Source organism: Marmota flaviventris, chromosome 7, assembly GCF_047511675.1.
Source record: "Marmota flaviventris isolate mMarFla1 chromosome 7, mMarFla1.hap1, whole genome shotgun sequence".
In the NCBI taxonomy this organism is placed as follows: domain Eukaryota; kingdom Metazoa; phylum Chordata; class Mammalia; order Rodentia; family Sciuridae; genus Marmota; species Marmota flaviventris.
Window position 1 is genome coordinate 6,787,125 of NC_092504.1, and position 14,518 is coordinate 6,801,642.

Below are 14,518 nucleotides of genomic sequence, written 5' to 3' on the forward strand. Positions count from 1 at the left end.
CTCTATTGTAAAGATGAGGAAACTGAGGCATAGATATTGAGTAACTTTCCTAATCACCAAGTGGCATCTAGAGATGACCAAAGACGTTGTCTTGTCCAAAGAGTCCCAATAGCTCCCTGGCTCTGGAGCCTAAGCTTTTCCCACCAGCTTGAATTGCCTCTTTATTTAAGTTATGGGGCTTGGTTACAGCGGATATGGGTAGACCTATTTTACAGAATAGGTCACCCACATATGACCTCAGTGCCTGTGAAGTAAATTTACACGCCAGAGGCCTATCAGATAGGTGTCAGGTAAAAAGTCATAGTTATAAAAATGATTTACAAAAATACTGCACACACCTGTTAATAAAAATGAGGCCTTGCTGGTTTCAAGGCCTTGTGTCCCTTATGCCCGGCAGGGCTATTCTGAAGGCCCCGTGTGGGCCTAAACTGGTGGCAGTGCTCCCAAAGGCGCATTCCTGACTTTAGCCCACGGGGTGCACGTTCTGGAGCCATGGCATGTTCTGGAGGTCCTGGTTGGAAGCCCTGTGACACACAAGCAGCAGGACCCTGGGGCAAGGGGCTGTGAGCTTCTCTTAGCCTCAGTTTCCCGTCCCCAAGGTGGAAGGGGATAAGGTTTGAGTTTAAGTTTTGCGGGATTTCTGTGAGAGTTCAGATATGCTCTGCACCTCCTCTTTCCAAAATGCTGTGCAAATTAAGACTGTCAGCACTTGCTACTATTGTCTAATTTTTTACCAGTTTGAGAGAATATCAAAAATTTCTTTCCAGCTTTGGCTTCCCATTGCCTCTAGCATAGCTCCTGACCAGTAAGTGTGCTCCAAGATGAGCTGAGTTCACCCCCTTGTTGGTATCCAAGGAATCCCTTCCTAAGGGGCGGGGGGACCAGGAAAGTGAATGCATGACCTGGATATTAATTATAAATTCAGAATCTCATCCACTGCATCTTAGACCAGGACACACCACTTAAAACAGCTTGAAAAGCCAAGAGAAGAAATTATTTGGAAAGTCACAAAATCAACCAGATGAAATTTGAACTTTTATCCAAAACATGTATGTTAGGAGCAACTGGCCTCCTAGTAAAAAGCTGGCTCCTGATGCATTTAGCACCTGGTGCTCAGTGGGCGGGGTGATAGGGGGAAAATGTGCTGTGATGGGTTTGGATCCCAGCGTTGCGGTTTCCTCATTGGGTGGACTGAACCCCTTTCTCAGGCTCAGCTTACTCATCTGCAAGATGGGGTGAGGACCCTCACTTCCTCCTGCTGTGGTGGGAAGGAAATGACAGCCCATAGGCTCCCGGCTCATGTGGGCCACTTGATGAGCACCTGAGTATCTTGTTACCTTCCTTACCCTGATGCTCCTCCTGCTCACTGGGCAAAATGCTCATCAACTCCCCAAAGCAGTGAGGGAGTGAGAAGGTCAGAATGGAAGAGGCAGTGAGGGTCATGGCGGAGGGCGTGGGCTGACTTCCTAGCTCCTCCGTGAAGCTGGCACAGTGATGTCATTGCCTTGTACGGGGGCTGTGCACACGCTGGATAAGTGCGAGATGCTTGGCAGAGCACTGACATACATCAAGCTGTCAATACATGGTGACTGTTCTTGCTTGTCAATTGTGAAATGTCACAGGGATGGGAGAGAGCCGAGGCTAGGCAGTGGTAGAGGAGGTGGGCTGTATGAGAAGCTCATCCCAGTTTGCCCAATACCATCCATCCCAGGAAACTTCAGTCCTGGACACTCCAGGATGGCTGGTCATTCTGGATCCTGGGTGCTGAACCAAGCATCCCCACACCTGAATAGCCTCTCCTGGCGTCTGACCCCATCCCTGGCTGCCCTTCCCCCCAGGTTCCCTGGTGCAGGGCTTCACCCACACTCTGCATCACTCTGCCCTGGGTATTGGCCTCACCCTGGGTTCATTCTGGTCTCTGCTTGTGCTTCCTCCCCGACTGGCCCTTATAGAGTAGCCCATGCCACCCCTGCCCCCTCGCTTTCTTCCTAGGATGTGTACATCTGCTTCTTTTCTGTCTACCCCTTGCGATGTGAGTTGCAGGGCAAGAGTCTTCTGGATGGCTGTGTCTCGGCCCGAGGACACGAGGCAGAGCAGGTGCCCTAGAAGTGCTGGGTGACTAGTGAGTCAGGCAGGCGGGAAGCACGGGCCTCGCAGAAGCTCCCTGGAAACCCAGATTTCCTTGGAATATGGGTCTCATGATGGACGTGACGAAGGAGGACATGAAGTGCTGAAGACCTCCAGCTGGGCGGGCTGATGTTGTCTGCCAGCTGGAGGTTCTCAGTCAGGTGCCAGGGCATTGCGAACAGTGTTTCATGTCACTGGACTTTCTCCCTGTGCAGAGTTCCAGCATCCTTGGTCCTGCCAAGTCAATACCCATCAGGAGTCCCAGTCTGTGACAGCCCCAAACACTGCCGGCAGTTCCAGACACCTCCTAGGAACGTGTCACTGCCCCCATCCACCTCACGGGGGTCTCACCTCCATCCACGCCCATGATGAAGCGTCCCACTATGAGCATTTCAAAGGCTTCAGCCTGGAGGGCAAAGGCCATCAGGAGTGCAGCAGAGATGGCAAACCCGTTGTTGATCAGCAAGGTGTTCTTCCTGGAAGGAAAAGGGGTTTGATGAGGACCCCACTATGAGGCATGCCAAGGACCCATCCATCCTCAAAGCAGAAAGATGGGCAGAGTAGGACAGGCACCATGGGAGGAGCATCAGGACCTGCCTGAGAGTCAGGACCCCGCCCCACCACTTGAGCTGTGAGACCATCCTTCCCTCTGGGTTCACCGCTGGCTCAACTAGGTCATTTCCAAAGGTCCGACAGCCCTGGCCCCTGGGAATCCCCTGTTGTAGGATTTTATTTCATCAATTCGAAGCCTTTCATATAAAATTTCAGGAAACAAGGTCCCCATAAGTCAGGGTCCCGGGCAGGGGTGCCAAATCTGCTCTAGTTATTTTATTCATTTTTATTTTTTAATTTTTTTTAGGTGTAGTTGGACACAATGCCTTTATTTTATTTATTTTTATTTTTATGTGGGGCTGAGGTCCGAACCCAGGGCCTCACACGTGCTAGGCGAGTGCTCTACCACTGAGCCCCAGCCCCAGCCCCACGCTCTAGTTATTTTAATGGAGAGAATTTAACACAGGGAATTGATTAAGCAAATATGGCAGGGGGGTGAGATGTCAAAAGGGGGACCTCTGAGGACGGGTGCTGCCCACGTCCTACTGATAACTTGAGGTTTTGAAAGAGAGGCCCTGGAGGGCCAGTCAGAGCTTGGGCATGGGTACTGCCCACTGGTACTGCTTCCTGGAGGGGAACTCTGAGCACAGTTCCGAGGTGTGAACAAAAGCTGGAAGCTGGAAGCTGGAATCAACTGCCAAGGGCATTACTGGGAATGGTGGAAAATTCAGGCAAACAAAGCTGAGCAAGTCCTCTCTCTCCTCCTCCAGGACTCCTACTCGCAAAGGACAAATGGAGGTTGGGGTGCAGGTCCCGGCCCCAGCCTGCTGAGCGAGCCGAGCAGAGCAGGGTATGTGGAGTGCACAGTGGCTCCATAAGGAACATGGTGCCTGCCGCTGTGCTCGGCTTCTTCCTCTTCTGCCTCCCTCCCCCACCGCCATCCCATCTCTGCCTTTCCTTCCTCCCTCTCTTTCCCTACCTTCCTTCCTCCCCACCTCCACCCCCTCCATGGTGCATACATAACACTACTTCTTACCCCATGCATCTTGGACTTGATGAACTGCAGTACAAGGTGTCCCCTAGAACATGGGCAGGTGAATTCCATGGCAATAATTAGTATTAATTGCCATATATAGGGGTTGTGATGGCTGTTTTACTAGGGTATCCTAAGACCTCGAGACCTGGATTCCTGCACCAGTTCTACCTTTTAGGATGTGGGAATCTTTGCTCAGTTTTTTTCTCTTCACTTGCAAAAGGATCTTAACAGCTCACATTTATGGAACTCTGGCTATATGACAGACCCTGTTCTAAGCACTTTCCATGAGCTTCATGTAATCCTCAAAATGTCCCAGTGAGGTAGTTATTCTTTTTTTGGTGGGGGCAGATAACCGGGGATTGAACTCAGGGCACTTGACCACTGAGCCACATCCCCAGCCCTATTTTGTATTTTATTTAGAGACAGGGTCTCCCTGTGTTGCTTAGCACCTTGCTTTTGTTGAGGCTGGCTTTGAACTTGTGATCCTCCTGTCTCAGCCCCCTGAGCTGCTAGGATTACAGGTGTGCGCCACAGCACCTGGCTGAGGTAGTTATTCTTGTTATCCCCATTTTGTGGACATGTTAACTAGGACACTGGCAAATCAGAAACTTTAGTCATACCATTAACAAGTCAAGGAGCTGGAGAAACGACTCAGTTCTCACAGCTTATTTCTCTCTCTAAAGACTCAGTGAGCCAGGTGTGGTGGCACTTGCTTATAATCCCAGTGAGTGGGGAGGCTGAGGCTGGGGGATCCCAAGTTCAAGGCCAGCTTCAACAACTTTGTAAGAACCTGTCTCAAAATTTAAAAAAAAATTATATCTATATATCTATATATATCTATATCTATATCTATATCTATATATATATATATATTTTTTTTTAAGGCTAGTGCTGTAGCTTATGGTAGAGCACTGGCCTAGCATGCACAAGGGTCTGGGCTCAGTCACCAGTTCTAGAAAAGTAAAACAAAGGAACCACTGGTAAGTTGTGAGAAGCCAGGGGCTTGGAAGGAGACTCATTACTTTTAGGAGTTAGTTCTCTTGATTCCACACCAGAGCCTGCCCCGCTTATCTGACTTATCCCACTTATCTGTCTCAAACTTTCTGTTAAATTTTCTCCCCATTTTACATATTCCTAAAGAATCCCCTAGTCACTGACTTTTGTGGCTCCGTGATTATGTAACAAGATTGCTCATTACAACATCCTCTGTAGTAGCAGTGACATAAACAACCTAAGTGTCCTCTGTTAGGGGACTGTTTAAATAAATTGCAACACCTCCCCCTAGTGGGGCGTTCAGAGAGGGACCTTTCCAGGTTGAGATGTGGAAAGACCCCAAGGTACAAGCGCCAGAGGTGAAGAAATTTGTGTAAATATGCAACAATGTGTGTGGTAAAGGTGTGTGTGTGTGTGTGTCTGTCTGTCTGTCTGTCTGTAGGCTAGGTACAAAAAGCTGGAAAAGACGCACACAAACTGGAAATGCTGGGTGCCTTCTGGGTGGGGAATGGAGTGCAGAGGGCAGAGTGGAAAGGGACCCTTAACTTTACATCCATTGGGTCTTTTCCAAAGTGGAGCCACACATTTTAACAGTGAGATGTCCTCATGCTGTTCAGAATGACATGCAATTAAAAACCTAGGAGCTGTTCATTTCTGGAATTTTCCATTTAATATTTTCAGAACACAGCTGACTACAGGTAGCTGAAGCTGTGGAAGGAGAAACCACTCAAGGGAGACCACTGCACACAGCTGCCATCTGCTCTCCCTCCCTTTCCCTTCCTCTGGAACTCTGTGACCTCCCAGCTCCAGGCAGGATTGGCCAGTGAGAGCCTCCTTTCAGGGCTGGGAGGGGAGGAGCAGGGTCTCCCTCCCTCTCTGCCCACAGCAGCAGGCCTCACTCCTCTGGGCACCAGCCCTCTCCCTGTGGTCCCAGCTGCCTGGGCCCTCCACAGGGTGGCTCTGGCCTTTGAACCCTCATAAATGCTGTCTCTCCATTTTGACTCCATCCCAGGGGTGGAAGGAGCTTGACTGTAAAACAACAAAGAGCCAAATGATTCTCCCTGCAGCTCCTACCTAGGGTCCGCTTCACCCCACGAGGCCTCACAGGACACATCCCTGCTGTGCAGGGTCTGGCATCAAATGAGTCTGTGAGATGCTCTGCCAGGCTCTCGGGTGGCACAGTGTGCTCCCTGCTCTACAGATGGCGAGGAAGAAAAGGCTTCGTTAGAAACCACACCCAGCTCCTGCTCCCAGACACCTTCTGCACGGCCCTCTGCAGCCAACGACACCTGGCTCTGGATGACATGAACACTGACCCTGAACACACCATTAGCCTCCCGGTGGCTGTGCAGCCTGGATGCTCATCAGATTCTCCAAAGGCACTTGATGTATAGTCACGTCATTCAGTGACAGCGATACATCTTAGAAATGCGTTGTTAGACAATTTCATCCATGTGTGGACAGCGTGCAGCGTGCTTAACATACCCTAAGTGACCACAGTGTTACTTCATGAGAATCCTGAGACATCATCGTGTGACATGTGACTGTAAACAGATTCTCAGAGAATCTCACTCCTTGGTACAGACTCGCACGAGGCCTCTACAATGCCAGAAAAGTCGTGGTGTCCGCACAGATTATCTCACTTACACCTGCAGCTTTCTGTGCTAAGGATGTCTTCACACAAGAGGAAGCAAAGGCCATTATCAGATGACAGCCTCAAATTCAGCAGCCCGCCTGCCAGCAATGAGATCTGGCAGAAGACGTGTGGGTGTCCTTGGGGTGGGGTCTCCCTGCTTTGCCCCACTAGACTCACTCCACCTCTGCTCAGTCGCCCTACACACACACCTCCGCGTTGCCTCTCTGTCCTCATCCCTGCCTGACCCTCTGCTCCATTTTAGGGGGAGACTCGCTATCAGTTGTGTGCTTCCTGCTGCACTTTCCAGGCTGCTCCTGGATCAGCTCATCTCTGTCCCCCCAGAGATGCCACTCCTGTGGCGCCATCAGCAACATCTACTCTGACAGAGCCCATCTCTGACTTTGTCTTCTGCTCATATGGCCTCTGGCGGCCTCTAGCTGCATTGCCAGGCTGGATGGCCCCCTCTTGGTGGAAACATGGTCTTCTCCAGACACCTGGGTCCCCTCCCCTGCTTTCTCTCTTCTCATTATCTGGGATGGTTCCCACTCATCTCCTGCCCCTTGACCATGGAGTGTCCCCAAGCTCCAGCTCATCTCTCTCCTTTGCACTGCCTCCCTAGAAGGTGTCACCCAGTCTCATATGGAATGTCATCTTAATGGATGACAATTCCCAATTCTCTGGCCTGGACTCACCTCTTGCTTCACACTTGCATATTTAACAGTTTCTAGATCTGTCCTCTGGGATGCCTCGTGGCATCTCACACTGACCATCAAAAACCTAACTCTCAGCTCTCACTACCAAGGACCCCGACCCCATGCACTGCCCTTCTCCACCGTCCACCCCATCTGAGTAACTCAGCCCATCTTCCCCATGGTGTAAGCCAACAATCGGACTCACACCTTCTGTTTCCTTCACTGCCCACATCCAATCCATCACTGCCTCCAAATCACGTCCCAAATCAAACCACCCCTCTCATTTCCAGTCCCACATTGTGGCAGGGTGGGGGCCATGTCACTGCAGACCACTGCAGTGGCCCCAGATGGCTCTGCTTCCACTCCTGCCCTGCAGTCATTCACTGTCCACAGAGCAGCCCTGTGATCCTTTCAAAGCATGTGCTGACGTCCATCCCTGGTTTAAAGCCATCTGGTCCCTGCTCGGTGAACTTAGGATAGACTCCACACCAGGGCCCTGACCCCCACCTGAGATGGCCTTTGCCGCCAGCTCTCGTCTGATACCCTCAGGCTCGCTCTCACTGCTCTGAACTCCTGAGCCTCCCATGGTCCCTCAGGCATGCCAGGCTGGTCCTCAACTCCTGGTCCTTGTCCTTGCTGTCTCCTCTTGGGTACTACTGTCCCCTCTGCTTGGTGCATGACTGACTTATCTCATTAGTCTCAGTTCACAGATCACCTCCAGATGCCCTACCAACCACAGCCCATCCGCCCCATCCTCAACCCTGCTCTTTTCTTCCCATTCTCAACACCTGAGAAATTGCACTGTATATTTCTGTGTTTTCATGTTTGCTGCTCATTTCTCCCACTAGTATGTGTAAGCTACTTGAGAGCAGAAATTTTTGTCTTGCCACTGTAGACCCTGCCACTGAGTCCCTTTCTGTGCATGTAAGGGCCCCATACATACCTGTTGCATAACCAAGAAGATGAATTCTAGGAGCCAGGCCATGCTGAGCCAGGCTTCCTCCATGTGACCCAGCTTTGGTCTGTCCTAAGTCTTAGTCCAACTTCTAGGTCTGAGCACAGGAAATATGGGGTTCTCCCCAATCTGCCTCCAAATAATGTCCCTTCTTGACTCACTCCATCACCTACTGATTCAGTGACTTACACTCTTAGTGTTGGTGTCTTTAACTATAAAATTTATCACAATTCCTACCCCACAGGCTCCCATGAGAATTAGATGATTTATGTGGAATTCTTTGGGTGGCCCCTGGATCTTGTTTGGATACTCAAGAAATTTAAAAATAAATAAAAGCAAAACTGACAACTGCCAAACACTGAAGGCTTACTGTGGGCCAGGCACAGTTTTCGGACTTTATACTCATCGTGTAAAGTTACTCTCTGAGGAGGTTCTTGTCACTCCATTCACGTTGGAGGACACAGATCCGGAAGAACCTCAAGTCAAGGTCACACACTATTAAATGAAAGACCTACTAGCCTAGTAGCCATGATGCTCCACTACCTGCAGGGTGGCTGCCATATTCACTCATAACTAGTCATTCTTTCAAAAATTATTCATTCATTCATCTTGGACTGGGCGCTGGACACCAGGGCTGGCATTCAACAATGAATGTGACAAAGTCCCTGGACTTTGTGCTTTGCCCAATAAATGAGTGAAAAATTCAGCAAGGTGGATGGTGGTGGATGCTGTGGAGACAACTAAAGACCACACCTTTTTTCCACACCTGCCACCCTCATGTCCGTCCATTCCTGCTTCCGCAGCTTGGAGTCCATGGCTCTCCATTTCATTTTGTGCACCCTGTGACTTCTACAGGGTGGACCAGGAGGGAGTACCCGAGGAGGTGACACCTGGGCACCAACATGAAGAAGGAGAATCAATGAGCCACACGGATATCTGGGAGCAGCGCTCAAGGCAGAGGTGCAGAGAGCCAAGCAGGGCGCTTCCAGAAGCACTATGGAATGGAGGACGAGAGAGCAAGCAGCAGAAGGTGAATGGGGGAGCAGAGTGGCCGAGGGGCTCCTGAAGGGACTTTTATGCTGCCATGAAGACTAGTTCTCCACCCCGGGGTCGGGCAAGCAGCCCCTACGAGACCCCTGGGAGAGGAATGGTGGGTCCTGACTTATGTTTTAACAAGACGCATAGTCTCCCATGTGGCTCATGGACCTGAGGGTCAGGCGTGGAAACAGGAGGCCTGCTTGGGGACCCTGTGCTGCTTTGGACCAGGTGGGTGGCAATGGAGGAAGGTTGAAGTGGTGAGACCCTGGGTGTTTTGAGGATGGAATTGCTGGAATTTGTTCATGGATTGTACAAAGGTAGAGAGAAAGAGAGGAGCCAAGAATGTCACCCAGGGCATTGGCTTGAGATTTTGCAGCAGCCACGAGAGTGTCTTTGGTCTGTGCAGGGAAGCTTCAGAGTCTGACGTGACCCGCTTGCTAGTGAGACTGGGCACTCTCTAAGCAAGTCCATCATATTGATACATTACTTCCCCCAAATAACCCCCAGCCGGACAGCTTCCCCAGAGGATGGAAACCTTATTTGCAAATAATTCAAAGCTGACTCACTGGGGTGCAGAGATGGGGACTTTAATTATGTATTTCCATTTTTTTCCCCAACGATGAACTCAGAAACAGAAACCAAGGAGATCGATTCTGAGAGGACGACACAGGACCCCCTGGAACTCTATCCAGGACCCTGATTCATTATTTTGAGCTCCTCCAGGAGTATAGAATCTTCCCTGTGAGACCCAGGAGACCATCAGCTCTCAGGCAGACAATCTCAAGAGACTGGAGAGCAGGTTGCCTGAGACAATGCTCAGCAGAACTGGGGACATTCAGCTCAGACCAAGGAAGGTCAGAGAAAGCCTGAGAGCTGCTGCCTCCTACATCATGTTTTTCTTGACACACAGGCAGGGGTCAGTTAGTGTAAGACACAAGGAATATGATTTCAGCCTGAATTTGGAATGTCCTTTTCACCAAGCTCCTGTGAAACCAGGGAATGCTGGAGATACCGGCTGCCTTCACATTTCTTCTACAAATTCTTTATTTTTTTTTAATTTTTTTTTAGTTGTAGATGGACACGCTACCTTTATTTTATGTACTTTATTTTTATGTGGTACGAACCCAGTGCCTTACACATGCCAGATGAGCGCACCACCACTGAGTCACAACCTCCAATCCTTTAGCCTCCCTAGTCCTAAAGCCCAAGACCACACCTTATTTCCACATCTGCCACCCTCATGTGCGTCCATTCCTCCTTCCGCAGCTTGGAGTCCATGGCTCTCCATTTCATTACGTGCACCTGGCTGAATGTCTCCTCGCTGTGCACCCGCATCTGCAAGCTCAGTGCAGCTGGACGAAACCTATGGCCCTGTGGACTGGTCTCAGCTGAAATTCATGTCCACCAACCTCGGGTGGCTTCTATTCTACAGTTTCCTGGTCCATCTGGCAGCCTGCTGTCCTCTCAAGTCCTCTTTCCCTCATTCTCAGCTGGTCACTTTGCTCTCCATGCTCAGCCATTCCAGGAAGCCCTCCTCATGCTCCCCGCATGCCCTGCCCTTCCTGCTCTGTGCCCATACCCCTGCCTTCCCTGGTGGCCCCAGCAGGCTGTCCCTGCTCCTACCTCTTACCACCCAGCACTCTGTCTCGGCAACCCCGGTGCCACCACATCACCTCTCACCTGGGCGGCCATCCTGAGCAGCCTCCCAGGTCCCTGAGGACAGCATGGTTTCCAAAATGTAGGTCAGACCTGTCCTTAGTAGGAAGTCCCAGTCATTCCCCACCTTAGAGGAAAAGCCAAACTTCTCACCCTGGCCCCCAGGGTCTGACCCAGCTGCGTCCCCACACCGTTTCTTGGGCCTGTCCTCCCTCCCCTCCTCCTCTCCCTCCTTCTTCCTCCCCACAGGCCTTTGCACTTCTGTTGTCTCTGCCTGAAGAGCTGTCACCCAGAGATGAGCGTGGCTCGTTCCCTCCCACCCGAGAGGCCTCTCATTTCCAGCAAGTGGTACCTCTCCCCTGCACCTCATCACCTCCTAACCTGCTCTGCTTTTCTCGATGGTTCTTGTCACAGGCCAAATGACACACTCCACGTGCCAGTTACTTGCCTGTGTGGCCTGACTGGACTGCATGTCTGGGACGGCAGGGGCTCCGACAACCGTGTGCATCCCCAGGGCTCAGCCCATGGTAAGTGCTCAGCAAATATGTGTGGAGGGACAAAAGTAGGCAAGTCTGAAAGGCTTCCTGGACACAAGATGGCCGCTCTGGGCGACTGCAGTAGAAGGACATCAAGCTCTTCCCACTCGCCCAACATTAATTTGCTGTGTACAAGCTGCAGCGCGAGGTGCTGGGGTCTGAACAGACATGGTTCTTACCCTGGGGAGCTCCCTTCTTGGGGGAGGGCAGAATGTAATAAAGTGATCACAGCACAAAATGCTACGTGATGTGACAGGGAAACAGAAGGTCCTGCCTGAGCTCAGAGAGGGCCAGCGTGGTTCTTCTCGTAGACGTGTGGTAGGAGAGGGGACAGGTTACACAAGTGCATCTCTTCTGCTTTAACAAAATACCTAAGGGTGGATGCTTTTTTAAAAAAGAAATTTATTCAGCTCAGTTTAGGCAACTGCAAGTCCAAGATTGGGTGGCCCCATTGATTTGTCCTCTAGTGAGGGCCACAGGACAAATGGCATCAGAGCAGGAAAATGTGTGAAAGAGAGACACATGGGTCAGACTCACTTGTATAACAACCCACTATTACACGAAACCCTGCCAGGGATGATGTCACATGACCTAATTACCCTGCACTAAGCCCCACCTTTTAAAGGTCCTATCATCCCTCAATATCACCACACTGGGGACCAAGCTTTCAAAACATGAATCTTTGGAGGGAGGGCACACTTAAACCACTTAAAAAGCATAGCAAGCGCAAAGACTTACTATGCTTTTCAGCCACACTTTTCCAGCTAATGCATCTACAATACCAAATGGGTCGTGTCCATGAGAAAAGAGATGAATGGGGAATAACGAGTACCAAAGAAACTTTGTGCTTGGAGTTCCTGCCGACTGTGTTTTCATCTCTAGAAGCCTGCATTCCTGAAGTCCTCTGGTCTCACCATCATGCCCAGGCTTACTTCTTAAGGCCTATAATGAACCCAGGACAGTTTCCATCTCCCAGAGCTCCTGCCGTTCTCACTTGCTAAGCAAGCCCTCCAAGCAGGCAGCCAGGACCAGGGCTGGAGTACTAAGTTCCTGGATGGTGACTCTCTAGCTGCCCACATCTCCTTCCCAGACCCACCACTCTCCACCCCCCACTGCCCCCAGCTCTGCGTTGGCTGCCAAAGGCTCCTGGTTGGCCCTGCTCAGGAGACTGACATTGGCCTGGAGATGGATCCTCCCTACCAGGCAGCCTGCAGCTGACGACAGACAGTGGTGGGATGTCTTGAATGGGATAACTCTGGTGTGACTTTGGCTCCACCCCTGGGTCAGGTGAGGCTGAACTTGACCTGAGAGCAGAGCCTTGCTGGCTCCTTTCCCTGCCTCTTCTGCTTCCCTCACCTTTACTGGGTCCTTCTAAAGGATCCTCCCTGGGTGAAACGTGTATCCCAACCCCTGCCTCAGGCTCTGCTCCTGGGGAATTGATGACTGAGACAAGTCCAGCTGAAAAGAAGAAACCTTCAGGAGCACAGTGTATGTGCTCCATTCTGGGCTGAACAGTGTCCCCTGATGTTCACATGTCAGAGGCCCAGTCCCATTGTGACTGCATTTGGAGATGGGGTCTTTAAGGAGTTAATGAAGGTTAAATGAGGTCTTAATAAGGATGTCCAATCCTACGTGACGAGTGTCTTTTTAAGAAGCTAAGGAGACTCCAGGGATGTACAATAGAGGAAAGACCCTATGAGGATACAGCAAGGAAACAGCCATAGGCAAACCAAGGAGAGAGGCCTTAAGAGAAATGACTCCAACTGCGACCTTCCCCTTGGACTTCCAGCCTCCAGAACTATGAGATGACAAAGTCAGCTGTTTAATCCCCCAGGTCTGTGACGTTCTGTTAAGGCAGCTGGAGCACAGGCTTGGCAGACACCCCCAGCTAAACGAGGAGCTCAAGTTATTTTATACTACAATAAACTAAAGACACATTTGAAAAGATTGGGGTAGAATAAGATGAGGAGAAAACAGTATTTTTGAGAACCTGCTGTTTTACTGAAATACTGGATGGGATGCCTTTTGTTGGTGCTTGGTCAAGCTCCTTCCTTCTCGGAGGAGTCCCATGGATTCCCACCCCAGGTCCTGCCCACACTCTCAGTGTGGGGGCTGGTGGAGCTCGGATCTCCATTCACTGTGGCTCTAGAGTTGGGTGCATGGTACCGGGCTCACCCGACATCTTCAAAACGCTCTCATCTGGTGTATGAGAAGGTTATTTGGGGGGATTTCTGAACCTTAGCATATTAACACCCTTGGCTGGGGGATTCTGTGTTGTGAGGCTTCCTGTGCACTGAAGGGTGTTTCACAGCCTCCCTGGCCTCTACTAGAGGCCAGCAGCACCCAGTTGTGACAAACAAAAAAGTCTCCAGACATTGTCAAAGTCCCCGCATGGTGTGCATTGTCCCCTGATTGAGAACCCTGAAGACATGCACCTTAACTCAGGACATTCTCCCTGGGACCTTCACTGTAACTATTGGAAGGGGCAGTTTCTCCATGCTGGGCCTCTGTGACCCTCTATGGGAGTAAGGACCTGGGGATAAAGCCAACCTGGAGGACGACAGCTAGAACATGGGGGAAAGAGATAGATTTGATTATTTTATGATATCACATAAAACCATAACTGGATTCAACCAAATTATGTTTCAGTTATCTGAGCCAATTAATTCCCTTTCAGGCTTAAACCAACTTGATTTGCATTCCTGCCACAGGCATTCAAAAAGCTCTCGAATGACATGAGATACCCTGTAAATTTGCTCTCATGCGCCCACCCTGGCTGTTCCCTCAGGAAATCCTCCCAACACTGGATTTGCTTATCTGTACTTTACAGATTTAAAAATTAAGAGCCAGCCAGCTGCCTTTTCCTGTATCTCTATTACCCCCTGTAGCGCTGCACAGGATGGTGGTGACTTGCATCACCAATCACTCAGGGTCTTGGACAACTCTGCTCAAGCATCAGCCCTCAGCCACAACTGTGTCTTTCCTGAGTACAAAGGCCAAATGCCAAAACGGTGTATTATGGTTCGGATTGAGGTGTCCCACAAAGATCCTCTTAATGCAGGAATTTTCAAAGGTAAACTATTAGATTATGAGAGCTAGAACCTAATGGGTCCATCTTAGTTGGAATGGATTGACTGAGTGGTAACTGTAGGAAGGTGGGGTGTGGCTAGAAGAGGTGGGTCACTGGGGACATGTGCTGGAAGTGTACCTCTTCCCTGTGTCCCTTTTCCTTTCTCTCCCCTCCCTCCCCTCTCCTCCCCTCTCCTCTCCTCCCCTCTTGTCTCTCTCTCCCCCCTC

At 50.5% G+C, this 14,518-nt stretch overlaps 1 protein-coding gene across 5 annotated transcripts in view; it reads right to left on the bottom strand.

The window, feature by feature from the left end:
- Slc2a9 (solute carrier family 2 member 9) overlaps positions 1 to 14,518 on the bottom strand; it is a 173,382-nt gene that overhangs the window by 117,761 nt on the left and 41,103 nt on the right. For all 5 annotated transcript variants that reach the window (XM_071614140.1, XM_071614142.1, XM_071614141.1 and 2 more), the window contains exon 5: positions 2,479 to 2,603. In XM_071614140.1, coding sequence (XP_071470241.1) covers positions 2,479 to 2,603 — 125 coding nt within the window. The remainder of the gene's footprint in view (positions 1 to 2,478; positions 2,604 to 14,518) is intronic.